We start from the raw sequence: 19,932 nt of genomic DNA, 5'->3' as shown, positions 1-19,932 counted from the left end.
CGAATATACTTACGTTGATGGCTTCATCACGTTCCGCCGCCCCCTTTTCACAAAGGGGCACAGGGATGTCACTCGCTGTGGTCGGGCCACTGATCATCACTTGGCCGATGCGGCGCTCCACGGTTTCGCCGCTCAAACCTGTTAATCGAGAACCAACCTTTGATAAGTCAAGAGGAATGCGAACACAAGTATGTCAAGATAAATGCGAGACCCCGAGGAGAAACCCACGTCGTGTACTCTAGCCCAGAATAGTTATAGGCTGGATTGGCCCGAGCCTGAAGCGGCTAGATCCGCCTACCAACGAAGTCTGCAACGACTTCATATCCCGACAAACCCCGTTTTTGGAGATCGTCGATGATGTCGATAAACGACTGAAGAGAGGGGGTCAAGGGGGGCTTTGCGGTCCAAGACGGAATCTTGTTCGGTTGATCTTCGGGAACCACGAAGACAGGGTTCGAGTCCTTGATCTCAAGATAAAACCACCTATTCCTCCACTTGCTGCGAGAAGAAGGCCACTGGAAGGGAATGTAACGCGACTTCAGGCCATCCCAAAGTCGGAACCCGACGCAACCAGATACCCTATTGGATTCCATCCAACGCAGTTCGTAGTAAAAGCGAAAAAGATCAAGGAAAGGCTCTACTCCGATGTAGGCCTCACAAAGATGCACAAAGATGCTAAGGAAGGCGATGGAATTGGGGTTTAAATGGAGAAGAGAGATGCCATAGAAATTCAAAACCAGGAGAAAAATTCGGAAGGTGGAGGGAGAAAACCGCAGAGAACATAATCTTCGATCGCAACCATGTGACCCAAGATGGGCTGAGGATTAGTACCTCCTGCTTCCCTCTCCATGGTTCCACGGCTAGGAAGAGCGCCATCCTCCTGGAGTTTCTTCAACGTTGCACTGGTGGAAGCTGATTTGCTGAGGTCCATTGCTGATCGAAGGTCGCCGGAAAGCGAGCCTAGGTTGATGAACTAGGGTTTCTTGCGGCGGCAGAGAAGGCAAAGAGTGCTTGGAGGTGGTGTGTGTTTAACAGGTTTGGCGGACTTCAAGATGGACTCCCAAAATTCCTTTAAATAGGCGCACTACTGACGGTGCAAATTCCAGGGAATAGAGAGAGATGCCCGCCGGAAATTTCTGGTCCCGTTACGCGCGGCAGTTTTTTGGACTTCAGTTTAAAATTCGCTCGTGACCGTTGGGCTTCAAATGGCGTGCTCGACTACGGTCTATCTCCGCGGTTCTCGCACTGGGAATGACAACAGTCTCGACACCCGAAGTCGCAAATGGTTGCACGAGTTCATTTTAAGCAGAAGTCGGGGGCTACTGTCAGGGTTACGGGTTAGGCATACCATTTGCCCTTCGATATACATTACATATCGATATGGCATACCCACGCGCAGGCGGATATTTCTTGTATATTCTAAGGAAACCTTTCACGGAATCTATAGATGGGAAGAATCCTACTCGGGCAGAACTGGGTCGTTGGCGTATCGTATAGGGTCTGATACCTCCGAGTTCTATGAGGAGACCTCCTCATCTGCGATATAAAAGGGCCCCCCCGGGGGGGTTTAGACATCGAATCTCAGAGCCAACACAACCTCTACAACCTACGAAGCCGGAGCTTACGAGGAGCCAAGTCATTGAGAGCTAGTCGAATCAACTCGACTACAATCTCGCCGGATCCGACAAGTTCCCTTGTTCTCTTTGTAACCTGTGTTTTCTACCATATAATCCCACATCAACTGGATTAGGGCTATTACCTATCAAGGGGCCTGAACCAGTATAATTCTTGTCTTTTGTTTGCTTGATGTCGTACTACGTAGATCTTTGTACCAACGTACCCTAATACCCTCTATATCCGGTCTACGGGTATCACCCGTCGACACTTACTATCTTCGTTAGGGCATTCACAGTGCACACACGTGGCATTTGGCCAACCCACGCCACGTAGGAGATTCTCTACTAGCTGGGATTAGAGCGTGACCTAACGAGGTTCGCGTAGCCAAAACTGGGCGTGCGTTCTTCGTCAGAAAAGTTGCTGCGCGGCGTGGGGAGAACGGCGCGGGTGCACTGTGAGGGTCGTGGCTTCGCGCTTCGCGGCTCTGTTCGATGCCCACACCCCACACCCCGTGTGAGGCGGCGGCGATCGTCGCCGGAGATAGCTGCCGCCGTGCCAGAGAGAGTCTCGTCGACGCCCCTGCTCAAACCCTAGCTGGCGAACTCGTCGTTCTCCTCCTCTCCGCACCGCCGAGCTCGTCGGCCGTCTCCCTGAGCTGTGGCGGAGAGGGACGTCGCGCCAGCGCTAGAGGGGAGAAGGGGAAAGGCCGCCGCGGGCCTACCACATCAAGATGCTGTCGAGCAGCCACTGCTTCCCCCATTGTCACCGCTCGAGTCTAGATCCGGCGAGCCACGGGCCGGATCTAGAGAGCTCGGTGAAGAAAGAGGCCGGAGGCGGGGAGGGAACAACAGAGGGAGAGGGGGAGGGAGAGCTGCTCCGGCCTTGGGAGGTGAGGGACGCAGCCGTCGGCCTGGGGAGGAGCGGGGCGCCGGTCGGGGAGGAGAGGAGGGGTGCCAGCCAGGGATGTGAGGCGTCGGCGTTGGAGGAAGTGGCGACGGTAGGGAAGGGCTCACGAAGGAAGTGAGGCGACGGTCTTTGCGTAGCCGCGTGCGTGTGGAGGCTGGGAAGGAAGATAAGGATTGGTTTTTTTAGAATGATGAGTGGAACCCCGAACCGGTGGGTTATTGATTTTATCAGCTGAGACCATGATGCACTGTGGGAGATTGAAATTTGTGATGCGTGGCTTCATTCACTTTTTTTCTAGGTGGAGTACATGACCATACGAAAATAAGTGGGCACACTACTAATGCCCTTAAGCTGAAGAAATCGACAGGTTCACCGAGCACCGATGCCGAGAGGGCAAGTTTATGCGGACACAACAAAGATGATGCGCTTGTGCTGTATCATTTGACTCATCTTCTATTAGTGGTTTCCCTGTAGCCTTCCTCCAATATTATCTTCACAGTATATGAATACACAGAAATAAATCAAGAATTTGTTTTTTTTTTTTTGCCTCCTTTCAGTCACGTTTAGAAAAAGCAATGGATAAAACGGCGCGTCTATTTTTTCTTCGGTGGCGACTAGACACGCACATGGCGGAAAGATCCCCGATTCCAAATTCCGTCCACTTCTTCCGGGTTCCAGGAGCTGACCCACCCATAAAACTTCTCCCTGCCGTCCAAGAGCGGAAGAGCGCCGGCTTAGCTCCCGATCGGTCAAACCCGTTGCCACCAATCTTCACGAGGATGCGGTCGCGCGCGTGCCGCTTCCGTGCCGATACCCGAAAGCGACGCGGCGTCGTCGCTTCGTTTTTTCAGCGCGCGCCGCGAGCTCGCATGGGTCGGGAGCTCGACGGGTGTCACCGCCCATACCACAGCGCAACCCGGTGAAACTAGGATGCCTGCCTAGTGCGCCGCGCGCGATAGGCCGATAGCTACGTGCTGCGCGCTTCTCGGGTCGTCCGGTTTGCCGAGAGCCGGCCAGGGGACGGACGGCAGCCGATGCCGACGGCTCCCACCAGCCGCGCAGGTGTGTACGCCGGAAATGTCCCGTCCTTACCCCAAAAAGCGATGCCATGAAAGGTACGGTGGGGATCCGGGCTCTGTTCCGGCGATACCCACATCAGGTTCATCAAGGTCAGCTAAAGGGGACGGAACGGGACGCACCTTGGCATGATTGTCATCGGTGTACAGAAAAAGAAAAAAAAAAGGTGCGGGGCTAGTTGCATAACTGGGGCCAGTCTCAGAGGTCAGCTAAATTAGCCACCGGACGAAGCACGCACTGGCATTTGGCACACTCACTCGCCCAGCCCAGTGCGCTTTTGGAGCTTTGCAGTTGCAGACAAAATCTCGCAGGGGCTACCGAACAATATGCACCGTGTTTCACGCGATGCGATGAGCATGTTGCTGGCGAGGTGGCTTTTCCTCCGTACCGTACACCTCTGGTGTTGAAGTCTGAATGTATGCCGCCCGTGGCTGCCATCGGATGGCCTAATCAGCCAAAAAAAAAGCTAAATTTTGAATTTTCAAACTTAATTTTAAGATTGATTTTTAGATATTTTCAACGTAGTTTCTTTTACAACATTGGCTTTTAAGTCACCATGAACACATTTATAAAAGTTTCATCTACAAATTCATTTTTATTTCCCAATAAGCCGTTTTCGCTTATTAGGAAATAAGCCAAACGATGGGACCCGTGTTTATTCAGCCGCTAATTAGAACTTCTACAGTATATCGCAAGCTGATTGTTGAATGGGACTCGGTGCAAAATCGGCGAGTCATGCGTGATGAGTTCAACAAGAGTGACGTGTTTAGAAAAAGGGAGGCTTGCAGCCCATATCAGTAAAAAAAAATTAAAATGAGAAGTGCATGAAAGTGAACACTAACAAACTTTAGTACGGGAGAAAACCCTTCCAGTCCATGAGACTCGAGGGGGGTATATCCCTCGACCCTCGTTTCGTCAAATATCATGCAATTGGTATGAAAATTGTTTATAGCACTTGACAGCATTAATAGTTTAATACAATATGTGTCATAAAAAAAACATAAACATGACTCACACTTACTCCCTCTTATCATCTCCTCTACACATACCAAATAAAAAACTAAAATACCTTTTACTTTTTTCAAATATCAATACAATTGTCTCCCACTATCTAGTCCTAAGGCCGGTCCCAACCCAATAACTAGGATGTGTCGATAGCATTAAATAATTGCCACTTAGAATGAAAGATGATGTGCCAAGTGAATAAATAAGGAAAGAGAAGAAATCAGGACTTCCATGAGACATGGTTTCACACAACATTTAAGATATCATATGAGATAAGTAGTATAGAATTTAAGTATGAAACAATGGTGTTTGCATTGAAAGAGTAGTGTCTAATACTAGTTTCTTGATGATGTGGAGTTTATGAAAACTATGTCTAGTGTCTTGGGTTAGGATTGGTATAATATATTTATCTTACTTTCATAAAACCCGATGCAATGATTGTTTAAAAGATGCGGTTATTTTGGAATAAACAAAAACAATCAAAAGATAAATATATTTTGGGATGGAGGGATATATATATATATACATATATATATATATATATATATATATATATATATATATATATATATATATATATATATATATATATATATATATATTATATTATATTTTGAAAAGGACAAATCTAACATATGAGCATATCACACTCAAATTTGTTCCTTTTCTTCTCTTACAGTACATAGAGCAACTTTAGTGACAAATATTACTCTCTCCATCTATCTTTGATAGTCATATTTCCAAATCTGAAAAATTTATTTTTGATAGGCATATTTCAATCCAACAATCTATCATCTTAATGATTTTCTCAAATTTAATGCGTGACTCTCCATTCTTCCACACAAGATTGGTTACATGGGCATCGAGAAATATAAATATTAACGAATCGCTTGTTTACGAGGAATGACTAGTGGTATATTTAAATGGATGATAAGTAGAATTGCTTATTCTTGGTCTGTGTGCCAAGATAAAATATTACTATCCAAAGTAGATGGAGGGAGTACTATGTTTAGTATAGTATTGTCATTTGAAAAGTTTTTTTCATAGCAATAATCATCTATATCGTGTATTCAAGAAGTAAAAGCATGTAATGACCATATTTTTCAGATATTAGAATCTATTATCATACTATCACAAGTATTTCATTTGAAGGCCATATGTTTAATAATACTTCCTCCATTCCAAATTGATCTACATATTTCATAGGTACACCAAGACCAAGAAAAGCTAATAATTTTCCCATACTATATTTACTCTAGCAACAAACTCAATGTATGCACCATCCCCACTATTTTCTAGCTAATAGCAAATCAAGATATTGCATGTGGGTTATAAATACTTGTGTACATGGATGCATGCATCAATGTCCATTTACTCTAATGCACAAATAACGAATAGACTTAATAAATAAACACAAATATGTAGATAATTTAGGAATAACCTCAAAAAAAACTATATATAGATCAATTTGGAATGGAGGGAGTATAAGCTATCATTTTAGTGGTTCAAATATGCTCCTAGGTATAACCTTTTCTCTTACTAGCAAAAGGACCATGTATTGCAACGGATGTTATAGAGATAAAAATTTCAGCAAAAAATACAATTTTATTGCATAGTTAGTTAATTAGATATATAATGCCATGTCCGAAGCAAAAACGTGCATTCACATGCGTTGATCTTATAGCCCCATATGTCAGCTTGTGAAGTTGGAATCAATTCGAACACCACCACTAACATTATCATTTAAAATAATATAAAATAGCAATGGTATTTTTTTCCTTCTCTTCCTTATCTCTTGGAGCACGCATAAACCTAGCTCGTCTTCATGCTCTTTCCTGAGAACCCACTTTCGTTATTCTCTTTTGCCTCATCTGCATCTGCAAAAACATGCCATAAACATACTGTAAAATTCTACGTTGCAATTTCTTTGAACAATATCTTTTATGTGAATAATGCAATTAAGATGTTATCTTCACGTTTAATGCTTATTGTCATGATTATGGATACCACATAACTAATAGTAATCGACTAAGTTAGACGGGACCCACTATATACCAAGTTTTATATGGAATTATACCTCATATATAGAAGAAGTTCTGGATAAGGAATGATAAATAAAGTTCTATATGAAAACTATAAGTAATACTCGGATTGTATCCATATTAATTGGTCTCCCTAGTTCTAATTGGACAAGGGAACATCCCCTAGGAGGGGAGGGGACACACAAGTTAGAACAAACCAATACGCCGCCAGACATCGACATCAGAGATAAGCCTAGACAAACCCAATCTGGTGCTTACAGAGGCCGACAAGAGGGATCTAGCGCCATCTCCGATCTCGATGAGTTCGTACTCGAGGAGAAAGACTACCCTGTCATCGAATACATGTTGGTGATCTATGCCACCAAGTCGATGATAGTTAGATAGGTTATCCCAATTATTATACTTGTGTGATTATGAAGAATAAAAGTAACATCGGCTTCGGTTAATAAGAGTAGGGCTATTACCTGTCAGATAAGGAGCCCAAACCTGTATAAAATCCTTGTCTCCATCTCTTTTATCTCAATCTCGCATATACCTTGGTACCAACGATCTCCATACCATGCATAGTCGTGACCTAGAAAATCGACACTTACCTCTATCAAATAAACATAACTATCATTGACATAAAAAAGCCTTTTTAACGTAGTATAAATAAAATGTGACAAAGTTATTTGAATTATTATTTTTAACTCTTATGCATAAGCCGTATATATATATACTACTTAAAATATTTTAATAGTGGTGGTGTCCATTTCCACACCCCTACCACTAACATCTAGGCCCCACAAGCTATACTATTCGATCACCTTTCAACAGGTTCTCCCAATTTCACTATTGATTCCCTCCAAATTTTAAATTCACTTACTTGTTCAACAAAAAAAATTATAATATTACTTAAACTAATAAGTACTTATTAACTAATTTACTAAGCTACAAACTCAATTTGTTTTTCCATTGCAACGCACGAGGTATAGGCTAGTATAGTAATAAACACTAGCGCAAGTAGTATTCGTGCAATATATATTTATTGTACATTTTGTACTTTATACACACACTCTCTAGAAAAAATTGCCCATGTGTTGCAACGTGTGAAGACCATTTTAATCTTATTATTGTTATACGGTTTAGCCAGAGTGAATTTACTCTGGAAACTCGCTTGAATTTTCTTTTTAGAAAATCATGAGTTGCGATTAGGAGTTGGACTTTCGTCTCAAGTTAGCATATGAGTGTTTTAATGATATTTCCAATACGACTTCTTTTATATTTCCAAAAGCGAATAAATATAAAAAAGAATGACTCAAACACAAATCTATGGACCTGTTCGGCAGCTGAAGGCAACTAGTCGCTAGTTCTTTCGCTGCATCCACAAGCCGCAGCTTGGCTGTGAAGAAGGGCTGTAACGTGCAGCGGAACAGACCCTATATTTTCAAAAGCTATCAAGTACCGACAAAAACATCTTCAATTTTTTATAATAGTAGATATACATATATTTATCGCAAACTAAGCTACACTCGGTTAGAATAAGTGTTGGTACTTTGGTCGACAAAAACATCTTTAATCTTAGAATATGTGTTGGTATTTACGACTAATTATTTTTAGTAATGAAGTGATATGTGAACAATAAGATATCTAATTATCTATGGTTGTTGAACGTGCCAATAAAGATAGAATGTTTATGTGTGTTTATAGGACTATATGCAGTGTTTGATAGTTGAACGAGAAGGGAAAAACATTACTTTTCGCCCGCACACTTTCCGAACTATTAAACGGTATATTTCTTTAAAAAATAACTTTCTATGAAAAGGTTACTTTAAAAATCATATTAATTCTTCTTTTCAAGATTAAAATAATTAATACTTAACTAATTGCGAACTAATAGTTTACATCGTTTTACTTATTTTCTTAATCTTTTCTATTCCTCTCTTCACAAATACAGCCGGCTGCACGCGTGTTTACAAGTGAATGCGTCTATTTTACGCTCTGGAAAAAAAAATATCAAGGGGAGTGACATGCCATTTCTATTTACTCCTATCAACTCTCATCAATGATCCAACACACGCAGATCACAAGTTGCAACTTTGCGGGCCGCCTGCCGTGCAGGGCGGAAAAGCAGCCGCGGTGGCCGTGTACCGCGCAACTCCACGCTACGCGAGACAGCCTGCATGCGTGCCCGTTTCCCGGCCACTCGCTGGACGCGGGTGCGTACCTCGCGGAGTTAGATGGGGCGCCATTAGTAAATGCGACACAGGCCACTCTGTCACGTCCCTCTCCCTTTCCCCGTCCCCGGGTCAGGTACCCGATCCTGCCGCTGCTCCATCATCCGCGATCCACCGTGGCGTGCCCTCCGTTCCACTAGTGCTCGCTCCTTTCCGTAGGATTTTGAGTTTTTCTTGTACTACTTGTCCATTTATCTTATTTAAAATATTTTATAATTATTATTTATTTTATTTTGACTTATTTTATTATCTAAAATACTTTAAACATAACTTTTCGTTTTTTTATTTACATAAATTATTTTAATAAGACGAGTGGTCAACGATGCAAAGAAAATCTATTACGGAACGGAAGGAGTAGTATTTTGAGTCGCCGTCACCGGTGGCTCCCTCATACAGTCTCCCGCGCCCCCGCCGCGCGAGCTATATATCCGCTGCGCTGCGCGCGCCATGCTCCGTGGCGAGTTGCCTAGCTACCACCACCAACAGTACTACTTCCTCCGGAGCGCGGTGCTCGATCTCGATCGCGAAATGGACCCGTACAAGTACCTCAACATCCGGTTCAACCCCGACGGCTCGCTCACCCGCAACGGCGCGGCCAGGCTCCTCCCGCCGGCGCCGGCGGGGGAGCCCGTCGACGGGGTCAACGGGCCGGCGCGCCGCATTGTGCACTCCAACGACGCGCCACTCAACGACGCCAACGGCACCACCGTCCGCCTCTTCGTGCCGTCCGGCCCATGCGTCGGGGCCGACGGCGGAGGCAGGCTGCCGCTGGTGCTGTACTTCCACGGCGGCGGGTACGTCCTCTTCCGCGCGGCGTCCGAGCCGTTCCACAACACCTGCACGGCCCTCGCGGCCACCATCCCCGCGGTCGTCGCCTCCGTCGACTACCGCCTCGCGCCCGAGCACCGCCTCCCCGCCGCGTTCGAGGACGCCGCCGACGCGGTCCGGTGGGTGCGCTCGTACGCCGCGGGCTGCAGGCCCCTGTTCCTGATGGGCAGCCACGCCGGCGCGAGCATCGCGTTCCGCGCGGCGCTGGCGGCGGTGGACGAGGGCGTGGAGCTGCGTGGGCTGATCCTCAACCAGCCGCACCACGGCGGCGTGAAGCGTACGGCCGCGGAGGAGTCGTCGGTGGACGACCGCGTGCTGCCGCTCCCGGCGAACGACCTGCTCTGGGAGCTCGCGCTGCCGCTGGGCGCCGACCGCGACCACGAGTACTGCAACCCGGAGACCATGCTCGCCGGCGTGGACGCCGCGCGGCTGCGGAGGCTGCCGCCCTGCCTGGTGCTCGGCCGGATGAAGGACCCGCCGCGTGACCGGCAGAGGACGCTGGTGGAGGCACTCCAGAAAGCCGGTGTCACCGTGGAAGCAAAGCTCGACGGCGCCGGGTACCACGCGATGGAGCTGTTCAAGGAGGACCGCGCCGCGGAGTTCATCGCGCAGGTCACCGACTTCGTCCGCCGCCACACCGGCGCCGGCAGCGACGTACACGCCGGAAGGAGCAGGCTGTGATCGATCGAGAGGAGGAGACCATGCTATTGACTGCAACTACCACCACTATGATATTGGTACTACTGTACTGGACTACTGGTGGTGGTTGGTTGCTGCCATGGCACTATCTACCGAGAGTATCGACAATTCTCGAAGTATACATACTCTCTCCGTTTCACGATATAAAACTTTTTAGCATTGTCCACATATATATATAAATGTTAATAAATCTAACACATATATATGTCTAGATTTTTTATTAGTATATAAATGAATATGAACAAAACTAGAAAATTTTATACTGTGAAATGGAGGAAGTAACACATTGGCAATCATATCAGCATCAGCATTAGATTGGGAGAGTGACGAGCGATGGACTCTCCATAGCCAAGTACACTCCCTATAGTGACGAAACGACCTCACGACCTCTTATCTTTGCTTTCTGGATGGGCGGTTGTCACGTTGGCTTTTCTTCTTCTTTTTTTTTCTCCACTGAGTTTTTTCCCTTTTTACTTGGTAGTACCTTTTTACTTACCGGCAAATCGGGTTGTTTGGCATGTGTTCACTGTCAAAAGTTCCGGGCGAATAAGCTTCGGATCTAATCTTTACCGCTTCTGACCCCACAAGGCGGATGTATAATATTGTAACATGGTAGAAATTATTCTATACTTTGTCATTTGAGATTTCATCATGTACCAATAATAACAAACTTACCACAAATTCGCAAAAAGAAATGCTTTTGTACGCTTTAAATTCTGCCGTCTCCCCGTGGTCTACACGGCTGCACCCTCCCACCCAAACCCAATCCAAGCTGCGTGCGCCGGTCGTAACCTAGAGTTTCACCTGCATGCTCTCACCCGGTGTTTCAGTCTATACGTTAAAAATTACAGGTACGTCGAAGACTTTGATTCTTTGAAGATGGCACAACTTCTCAATCTCAAGTGAAGGTTGAAACACCGCTTTATGCAGACTGCATGATGGGGAATGATAGTAGTATTAAAGTATTAGGTCACGGGTAATTGACTATAGCGCTAAGCCGCCTTTGTAGGAATACGTCATATTTTTCCCCAGGGCCCAGGTAGGCAGACACAGCGTGACGACGCAACCCACCAACTGTAGATATGGCATCATCCGACATCAGGTAGAAAAATAATACTCTCTGTGTTTTATATCATATAAGTTCATTTTGATTTTTTTTTTCTTTGTTAAATTTCTTTAGATTTGACTAAACTTATAAAAAAAATTAGCAACATCTACAACATTAAATTAGTTTCATTAAATGCAACAGAAAATATATTTTGATAGTATAGTTGTTTGTTTTGTGTTGAAAATACTACTATATTTATTTTATAAACTTGGTCAAACTTAAAAAGAGTTTGACTATTAAAAAAATCAAATCAACTTATAATATGAAATAAATGGTGTAATAAGTATATAAAATGCTTAAATATGTGTTTTTAATGGTTTAATAGTTAATGTTGAAAAATAAATCATTATGAGCAAACCTTAAAACTAACTTAAAGTTAAGTTTTTAAATTCATAAATGAACGATAACAACGAGTGATAATGACCAGTAACACCAGGAATCGATCGGCAACGTTTGTATTATTGTGTAGATGTCATCTCCGACTGTTGCGAGGTGAATCTGCAGCTTAATCCTGCTATTAAGACGCGCAGGGCCAGCAGCTCAGCTCAGCTCAGCTGGCGAGTGTATTGTGTAGCGTCAAGCGCGTACAGCGCTCTCCACCAGGCCACCACCAGACGCCCAGCTTGGAGAAAACGCACGAGCAAGCAGCCTGATCAGCCGACAAGCGTAGTTTGGTAGCTGCTGCTTTCGTGCACTGTTCGAGCGTCTCATCTCAATTCTCAAGCATGTCCACTCGATCAACTTGCAGCAGCTGGCTTGGCTGGATCGATCCATATGTTTAATGGCTTTCACACCCTGTTAGTACTGAGAGCACCGTTGGGAGAAGACTTGTTAACCACAATAAAGACCAACAAGGACGCTTAACTAGCGCACATGGTAGTTAAAGAGACCAATAATGCCGCTTAATTTAGCGTATGGTAGTTAAAGAGAGATCCAGTATAACACAAGTTGAGCCGTTCCATTAGACATTGGTTGCTGACTTGCTTGCAAGACTCAAGTCGATAGCTTGTTCCTTCAGAAAATGGATGATTCGATCCGCCAAGCTCTATCAGAGTATCAGATGTGTACTCTGTGTATTATTGCCCGCTTCGACCGTGATAAATGTGTTTAAATATACTGTATACTACTACCAACTACCAAGGCGGAAAACTACTACTCCGCCCCATATAAGTTATTGAAACATACTTTTTTTTTTCTGGAGTTACTAAAACATGCTTCCTTCGTCCCATATAAAATTTAAAAGCTGAAAGCAGGCTACATCTAAATTCATAATCAGAAATTAGTTTTTTATGAGATGGAGAAAGTTAATGTTTGAAGAAAATTCACTTAAACCATTTTAGTCACGGTGTGAGTGCATGTGCGTCTTCCATATAATCGAGGAAAAAAAAGCATTTCCTCACCTTCATTCATCTTTTATAGAAGGGAAAATTACAAAACAACCCCATAAGTCACTTGAATTTTGACATTCCTACTTAATTTTGTTACAAAAATCACCCTAGTCGACACGTGCTTAACCAAATCATTTTGTTATCGCTATTGTAGGAAGACTGCAAGCTAAGTTAGCCGAATTATGAAGTACTTGCATTAGACTTATTCTTCATATTTCATTATTTTTTTTTTCATATAGAGAAACTCAACACGACAATGTTCCAGCTCTCATGAACGACTATATTTGTGAAATAACAAAAAAAATCAAGACTATACTCTAGACATATTTAATTTTTGTAAATACCACTATTAACTCATAATTTAAGAAAACATGTTGATCGGGTTAATCACGTGCGCACCAGGGTAGTTTTGTAACAAAATTAAATAGGAATGGGCATTTGTAATAAGATGATATAGGATAAAATATCCTATAATTCTAGCAAATTTCCCTTTATGGAGCACACAATATCCTATAATTCTTGCAAATTTCTTTCATGCTCGGGCCAAGATGCGAAATGCCGCCGAGGCTTGCGCGACTGCAAAAGGAAAAAGTACACCGAAGGCCCCTCAACTTGTTATCACGTTATAAATTTGTCCTTGAACCACAAAACTGGATACAACGCATTCCCCAACTTACAAACCAGTGCAAACTAGGTTCCTCGACGGTTTTGACTCCGGTTTTGTCCGATGTAGTAGCTGACTCAGCGTGGGCCCCACCCATCAGCCTCTTCTTTCCCTCCCCTCTCCACACTTCATCTCTCCTCCTTTTCCTAGCGACCGGTAGCGGGGGAGAGGAGCTGGGCACGGCGGGTGAGGATGGGCGACCGCCCGACGGAGAGGAGCTAGACACGGAAGGCCGATGTGGCGGGCGTGGGCGGCGGTCGCGGGGGAGGAGCTGGGTGGTGGTGCTCAGGCGAGGGCGGTGGCGTCACTGAGCTCGACCAGCCGTCCCCATCTTCTCGACGGCGACGCATGGAGAGAAGGGCCGGCAGGCTGGTGCACGGCCGTGGGCGACGTTGTCACCGAGCTCAACCGGTCGCCCGACAGAGAGGAGCTGGGCGTGGAAGACCGGTGCGGCGGGCACGGGCGGCGGCCGACTGGGGAGGAGCTGGGTGGTGGCGCTCAGGCACGAGCGGCGATGTCACCAAGCTCGACCGGCCGTCCCCATCTTCTCGACGATGGGGCATGGGGAGAAGGGCCGGCAGGCCGGTGCGCGCGGCGTCGTCACCGAGCTCGACCAGCCATCCCCATTTTCTCACCAAGGAACACGCAAGAGGGGCGGTCATTGTCGCCGGTGAGCTCGCGGGAGCTTAGGGAGTCTGGCGATGGTGGCTTGCCTCGACCTCCCGACGAGCTAGGCACCATTGCGGCGCCACGATCCGCGGCTCTTTCGCCTGGTTGGAGTCGAAGCTGGAGCGGGCGCGACCGCTGGAGGGGACCGCTCCACATCGGTGTCGGTGTCCAGCGGCCATGGTGATGATGGCGGCGGGCGTCCGTCAGCGCCCGCATAGGAGGAGCTGGCGGCTCTGGTGGCAGAGAGTGCGAGGAACCGCCGCCCGTGTGTCGCTCCTCCCTGCCCGCCCCGCGCAGCTCCTCCCACCGCCGCCTGTGCCCGCCTCCCGCGCCCAGCTAGCCAGCCGCTCCCTCGCTGTCTGCCGCCTGTGCTCGCTGCCCGCGCCCAAGCTAGCCAGCTGCTCCCCTGCCGTCCGCCGCCCACACCTAGCTGCTCCCCCCTCCCCCGCCGCCCGTGTATAGGAGAGGAGAGGAGAGATGAAGAGAGGAAAGAAGAAGAAGAGGCTGACGGGTGGGGCTCACATGGGTCCCACTCTAAGTCAGCTGCCACATTGGACAAAACAGAGTCAAAATCACCGAGGGATCTAGTTTGCACTGATTTTATAAGTTGGAGGATGCATTGTATCCGGTTTTGTGGTTCAAGGACGATTCTATATCTCGATGACAAGTTGAGGGACCTTCAGCGTACTTTTTCCACTGCAAAATGGAAGCCCGTGTATGGAACACGGTCCGGCCCAGCCCAGCACGGTCCACTACCTTGTCGCCGCGCGGGGCACCGGTCAGATCAGTTTGACTCCGTTTCCGTCCCCACCAAACTGAGACAGACTCGGAGCCCCTCCCCCCTTCTAGCTAACCGGCGCCACGTCACGCCAGTACTCCGCGCCTCGGCCTCGCCCTCGCCCTCGCTCTCGTCGCCTCCCCCGCTCCGCCCAAAACGGAACCGAACCAAACCAGAACCCTACGAAGAGGGGGAGAGCAGAGCAGCAGCGGCGGCGGCGGCGAAGGCGGAGAGAGCGCGCTCGGCGCACGGCATGGGTGTCTCCGCCGACGGCCTCGTGCTCAAGGCGGCGTGCGAGCGCTGCGGCTCGTCGTCGGACCTCCACGGCACGGGGTGCCGCCACGCCACCCTCTGCGTCTCCTGCGGCAGCGCCATGGCTCGCTCCGGCGATTGCTGCCCCGTCTGCGCCGCCCCCATCGCCAGCCTCATCCGGGTAATGCACTACTGCTTAGTACTCCCCGTGCGCCGGCGACCCTAGGGCTTTTGGTTCCGTGCGCGTCGGCATTGTCTCCGCCGCCGCTTGGCTGTTTTGGGAATTGCTTGCCCTTCCCCTGAAGTTTTGATGTTCCCGTTGCTCGCGCGCAGGAGTACAATGTCCTGGTGGATACTACCGGAGAGAAGCAATATACGATCGGCAAATTCACCACCGGTGTACCGCCCTTCTCCGATAGGGAGAATGCGGGGAGCCGCAGCTGGTCTCTTCATCCCGAGGGACAGCAAGGACGGCAACCTACCGGCAATATATGGGTACTACTTAATTCGTTATCATGGATGATCATCATAGTTTTTTTTTTTCCATCTGCATAACACGATAAATTCGAAGCAACAAGGAGCGAAGCAATAAATATCTAAGATCATTGATTGGTCGCATGCTATTAGATGGCCTTAATGGCACAAACTTTAAATCGCTTATCTCATGGAAAATGTACATGTAAAGAGACCTATCTGCAATAAATTGTTTTCATTGACTGATAGAAACTCAAGAACTTAACCCTGCCTTTTGCTTTTGATCCTCTTAACGTGTGGCACGCATATTTGTCAAATAACAGGAGAATTGCAGCAACAGAAAGTCATGTATTTTGGAAGATGATACAGGTGACTATCAGTACCAAGGTCAAATTCAGGGCTTACAATCTGCAGCCTCGACATATTATTTGTTGATGATGCATGGCAAGGATGTACATGCTGTTCCCGCTGATTCCTGGTACTCACGATATATATGTTGATTTATTTTCCACTTCATTTTCAACAATAATCACCACCAAAATCTTTTTGACAAGGAATAGCAATACTTTGAGCCCCATCAAACAGGAATCACTCTTTTAATGCTTGCATATTTGGTATGCCTTTACAGGTATAACTTCAGTACAATTTCACAGTACAAACAGCTGACTTTGGAAGAAGCTGAAGAGAAGATGAGCAGGAGGAGAAGCACAGCAACTGGGTATGGACGGTGGATGATGAAGGCGGCTACAAATGGAGCTGCTGCTTTTAGTTCAGATGTGACACAGCTCGATGATGCTAATGAAGGAGAAACAGATCAGGTTCACCTGAAGAAAGGCAACAAGAATGGGGATGAAAATAAATCTGATAAAGGCAGTGGGGAAGAAAGAGCGCATGTGCCTATGACAAAGGGTAGGGAGGAGGAAGGTAGTAAAGACAGAGACTTTGATTTGGATGATGAAATTGAAAAGGGTAAGCTGGCTAAATACTATTCTTTTTTTTTATAAATTATGTATCATAAGGACATTGTTATTTCTATTTATTCCAAATAGTTATTAATTGTTACGTATAATAAAGTAAACCATTACTGTAAATCAATGCATGTATGTTAGCCCTTTAATGGGCTTCTGAAGTTCTTTAGCTGGACCCTGCTATTTATCAGGTGATGATTGGGAACATGAAGAGATCTTTACTGATGATGATGAAGCTGTGGACGTTGACCCAGAGGAAGGAGGTGATTTAGCTGATCCTGAAATCCCTGCTCCACCAGAAATTAAGCAGGTGTGGACAGAAATAGATGCACTTGTGCTCATACTTATCATTTTTTTTTCGGGGATCATACTTATCAGTCAACATGGCAATATGGCATTCGTGCAATATCCTGCTAGTACACCATTTTGTGGCTTACAGTTGCTGATGCATTTACCACAGTATTGCTAATACATTTTCAAATATGAACTTGTGACTACTCATAGGATGATAATGAGAAACATGGAGGGGTAGGCCTGAGCAAATCTGGTAAGGAACTAAAGAAGTTGCTCCGCCGTGCCGCGGGACAAAACGAGTCTGATGATGACGATGAAGACACGGATGTAATAATTTTTAATCATTGTTCCTGTTGAAAATCTTCATATAATATGCTTTTGTGGAATATATGTTATGCTTACAGTTGTTTCATCTAAACAGGAAGATGAGTCACCATCGCCAGTACTTGCTCCAAAACAGCAGGATCAACTCAAAAGTGAACCACAGGAAGACAACCATTCTAAACCAACAGTTCTCGGACATCCTTATAGCACTCCACATGTTTCCAAATCCAATCAAAAGAGGAGACAAAGGGGTGATGATTCAAAAACTTGTGCTACCCCTAAAAAGCCGAAGATAGAGCCTGTAAGTTACTTCATTTCACTCAAACCATGTGAACGAAGTTTTTAACCATTTAATTACATTGCACTGAATTGTTTCTCTAATGATATATTTGGTACAGGATACCAAGAAGATAGTCGTGAAGGAGGAGACCTCGTGTTCCTTGGAACCAACTTCAGAACCATTTGCCTCAGCGAGAAGTGATACAAATGTATCTCCTATTACAGTGGAGGAAATCAGGGTGGTACTTCGTTTATATGCACCTATCGCAATGCGAGATTTTTCAAAAGATTTTATGCCCAGATTTTCGCCTCGACTAAGAAGTCCAGAGGTAGGATGTTTTATCTTTCTGATTTGTTCTGTTCTGGACTGTTACATCTAGTAATCCTTTTATACAAATACAGTACTGAGCATGACGTCATATTCTAACTGCACGTTTTGGAATTCAAGGTTTTATTTTTTTGGCCTTGAATTTATCAAATGCTACTTGAGTTTCTTGATATCTTTCTTCGTGACACACACATCACATAAAGGCACTGTATGGAGCACATACTTTTTTTTGTTGATTACTACTCTCTCCAGTAATAAATATTTAGCACAATTGATCTTGACCCTGAAGTTTAACCATTCTTATTACATTTTATTTTATAATTACATTTATTTTGTTGGGACTTGTTTTAATAAAATATTAAAAGGTACTTCAAACATGACTTATATTTTTGCAAATTCACATTAAATTTTTTAATAAGACAAATGATCAAACTTTATGGTTAAAGTCAACCATGTCAAATATTTATGACCGGAGGGAGTAAGAGTCCATAGTCCGCATTTCTGTTATTGTGTTAAATACTTTGTTGTCAATGCCCTGTTACAGTCATTACACTTCCCAAAAATCAATGCATGGGCAAAATGTTGATGTCTTGGTTATTCTTCTTGTACTGCAGGACAGGGAAGTTTTTCTCGCCAATCTGAGGAAAATCTCACACCTGCAGAAGATCAATGGCCAGAAGTACATCATCCTTCTAGAGGAATATAAATAAAATGACAAAACCTGCAGAGTTGTGTATGCTGTTATGCTCCCCTTGGCTCGAGCTTAGCATGCCTGCCCTTCTATCCTGAAAATTAGTAGATGCTTGCAGTTGCAGAACGTGACAGGCTTAACACATTCTTGATTGACCTCATATTTTTCATACTAGTATACCCCCTTGTAAGTTGTAACAACAAATAATAGTTTGTCATACTATTAGCAAATGATAGTTTGTCATACTATTGTTTTGTCGTGCTGAATAGCTCTGATGGGCAATAATCTGCTTGATCAGGTTTAATGTTTAATTTTCGCTCATGCTAAATTTCTTCACTGCCGTTCTCCCCCTGAGCCGGGTAGCGACAGCAGTATTAAGAAACAGACTACTGGGACATAATGCGGCTTTCTCCAGTGCATTATAAATTGCCCCAAAGGTGTCCATCCAAAGCTCTCCAAGCTTTCGTTGGTCAAAATCATCCTTAGATAACATCAATTAGCAGAAATTAGCCTCTCGGATAGTATTTTCTAGTGAGTGCTAATGTGCTTCATTTCATACCCGACTGCAGGTCGAATCAAACAAAATACTTTTTCTTACTTTTGAGATTTATTTTCCCATTGAACATAGCCTACATCTAGGTTTGATGTCCATTGGCTGGACTTATTGACGTCTGACATTTTTAACCTGAAGTGAACTTCCGAGGACTTAATTAGACATTTGAAACGTCTAAGATGTTTGGGGGACCGATCAAAGTCTTCCACGTAGGGATAAAAATAGAGTGGATAGTTTTATGCTTAGTTACTACTCCAGCTACTAGCTTACCACAGTACATCTTTTAAATTGCTAACTGTATGTTTCGTGAAAAAACTTCTTATATGCTCCTTCCGTTTTATATTATTTGTCGTTCTAGCAAATCTCACTCAAACCAAGGAGATATGGCAGATTACATGGTTACCCCTCATTAAATACATCTCCACTGATTAAATACATCTCAATTATTTTTTTCAAAGAACATAAGCCAATGAGAAAGATAAAAGTGCATTGATGAAGGGTAGAAAGAAAGATCACCCCTAAAAGTGCTTTGGAATGTAGAAACAACAGGTATTAAAATGTAAAGGGGCGTAAATGTTAAGACGACAAGTACTCCCTCTATTCCAAAATATAAGGCATAACCACCTCTAAACCAAAGACCAAGAAATAATTATTATCATCTTAATAAATACAATACATACATCCAATAGAATTAGAGAGCATAAGAGTGTAGGATTTTAAAAAGTAATAATTTATTAGAGAAGTGGTCATAGTTAATTGCCTACATGCACGC

General features: G+C 45.0%; 2 protein-coding genes across 2 annotated transcripts; both read left to right on the top strand.

The window, feature by feature from the left end:
* The first annotated feature begins 9,295 nt into the window (after window positions 1-9,295).
* LOC127765561 (probable carboxylesterase 8) lies at window positions 9,296-10,737 on the top strand. The gene has a single exon (XM_052290479.1). The coding sequence runs from the start codon at window positions 9,311-9,313 to the stop codon at window positions 10,370-10,372; it is 1,062 nt and encodes a 353-aa protein (XP_052146439.1). The 5' UTR covers window positions 9,296-9,310; the 3' UTR covers window positions 10,373-10,737.
* Window positions 10,738-13,692: 2,955 nt separating this feature from the next.
* On the top strand, window positions 13,693-19,032 carry LOC127767275 (transcription initiation factor IIF subunit alpha-like). Its single transcript, XM_052292552.1, has 9 exons — window positions 13,693-15,430; window positions 15,583-15,744; window positions 16,047-16,201; window positions 16,352-16,692; window positions 16,883-17,001; window positions 17,196-17,312; window positions 17,407-17,610; window positions 17,708-17,917; window positions 18,531-19,032. The coding sequence occupies exons 1-9, from the start codon at window positions 14,834-14,836 to the stop codon at window positions 18,624-18,626; spliced, it is 2,001 nt and encodes a 666-aa protein (XP_052148512.1). The 5' UTR covers window positions 13,693-14,833; the 3' UTR covers window positions 18,627-19,032.
* Window positions 19,033-19,932: the final 900 nt, after the last annotated feature.

This window comes from Oryza glaberrima, chromosome 3, assembly GCF_000147395.1.
Source record: "Oryza glaberrima chromosome 3, OglaRS2, whole genome shotgun sequence".
Lineage (NCBI taxonomy): Eukaryota > Viridiplantae > Streptophyta > Magnoliopsida > Poales > Poaceae > Oryza > Oryza glaberrima.
The sequence above is the reverse complement of the archived record's forward strand: the minus strand, read 5'-3'. Positions and strand labels throughout refer to the sequence as shown.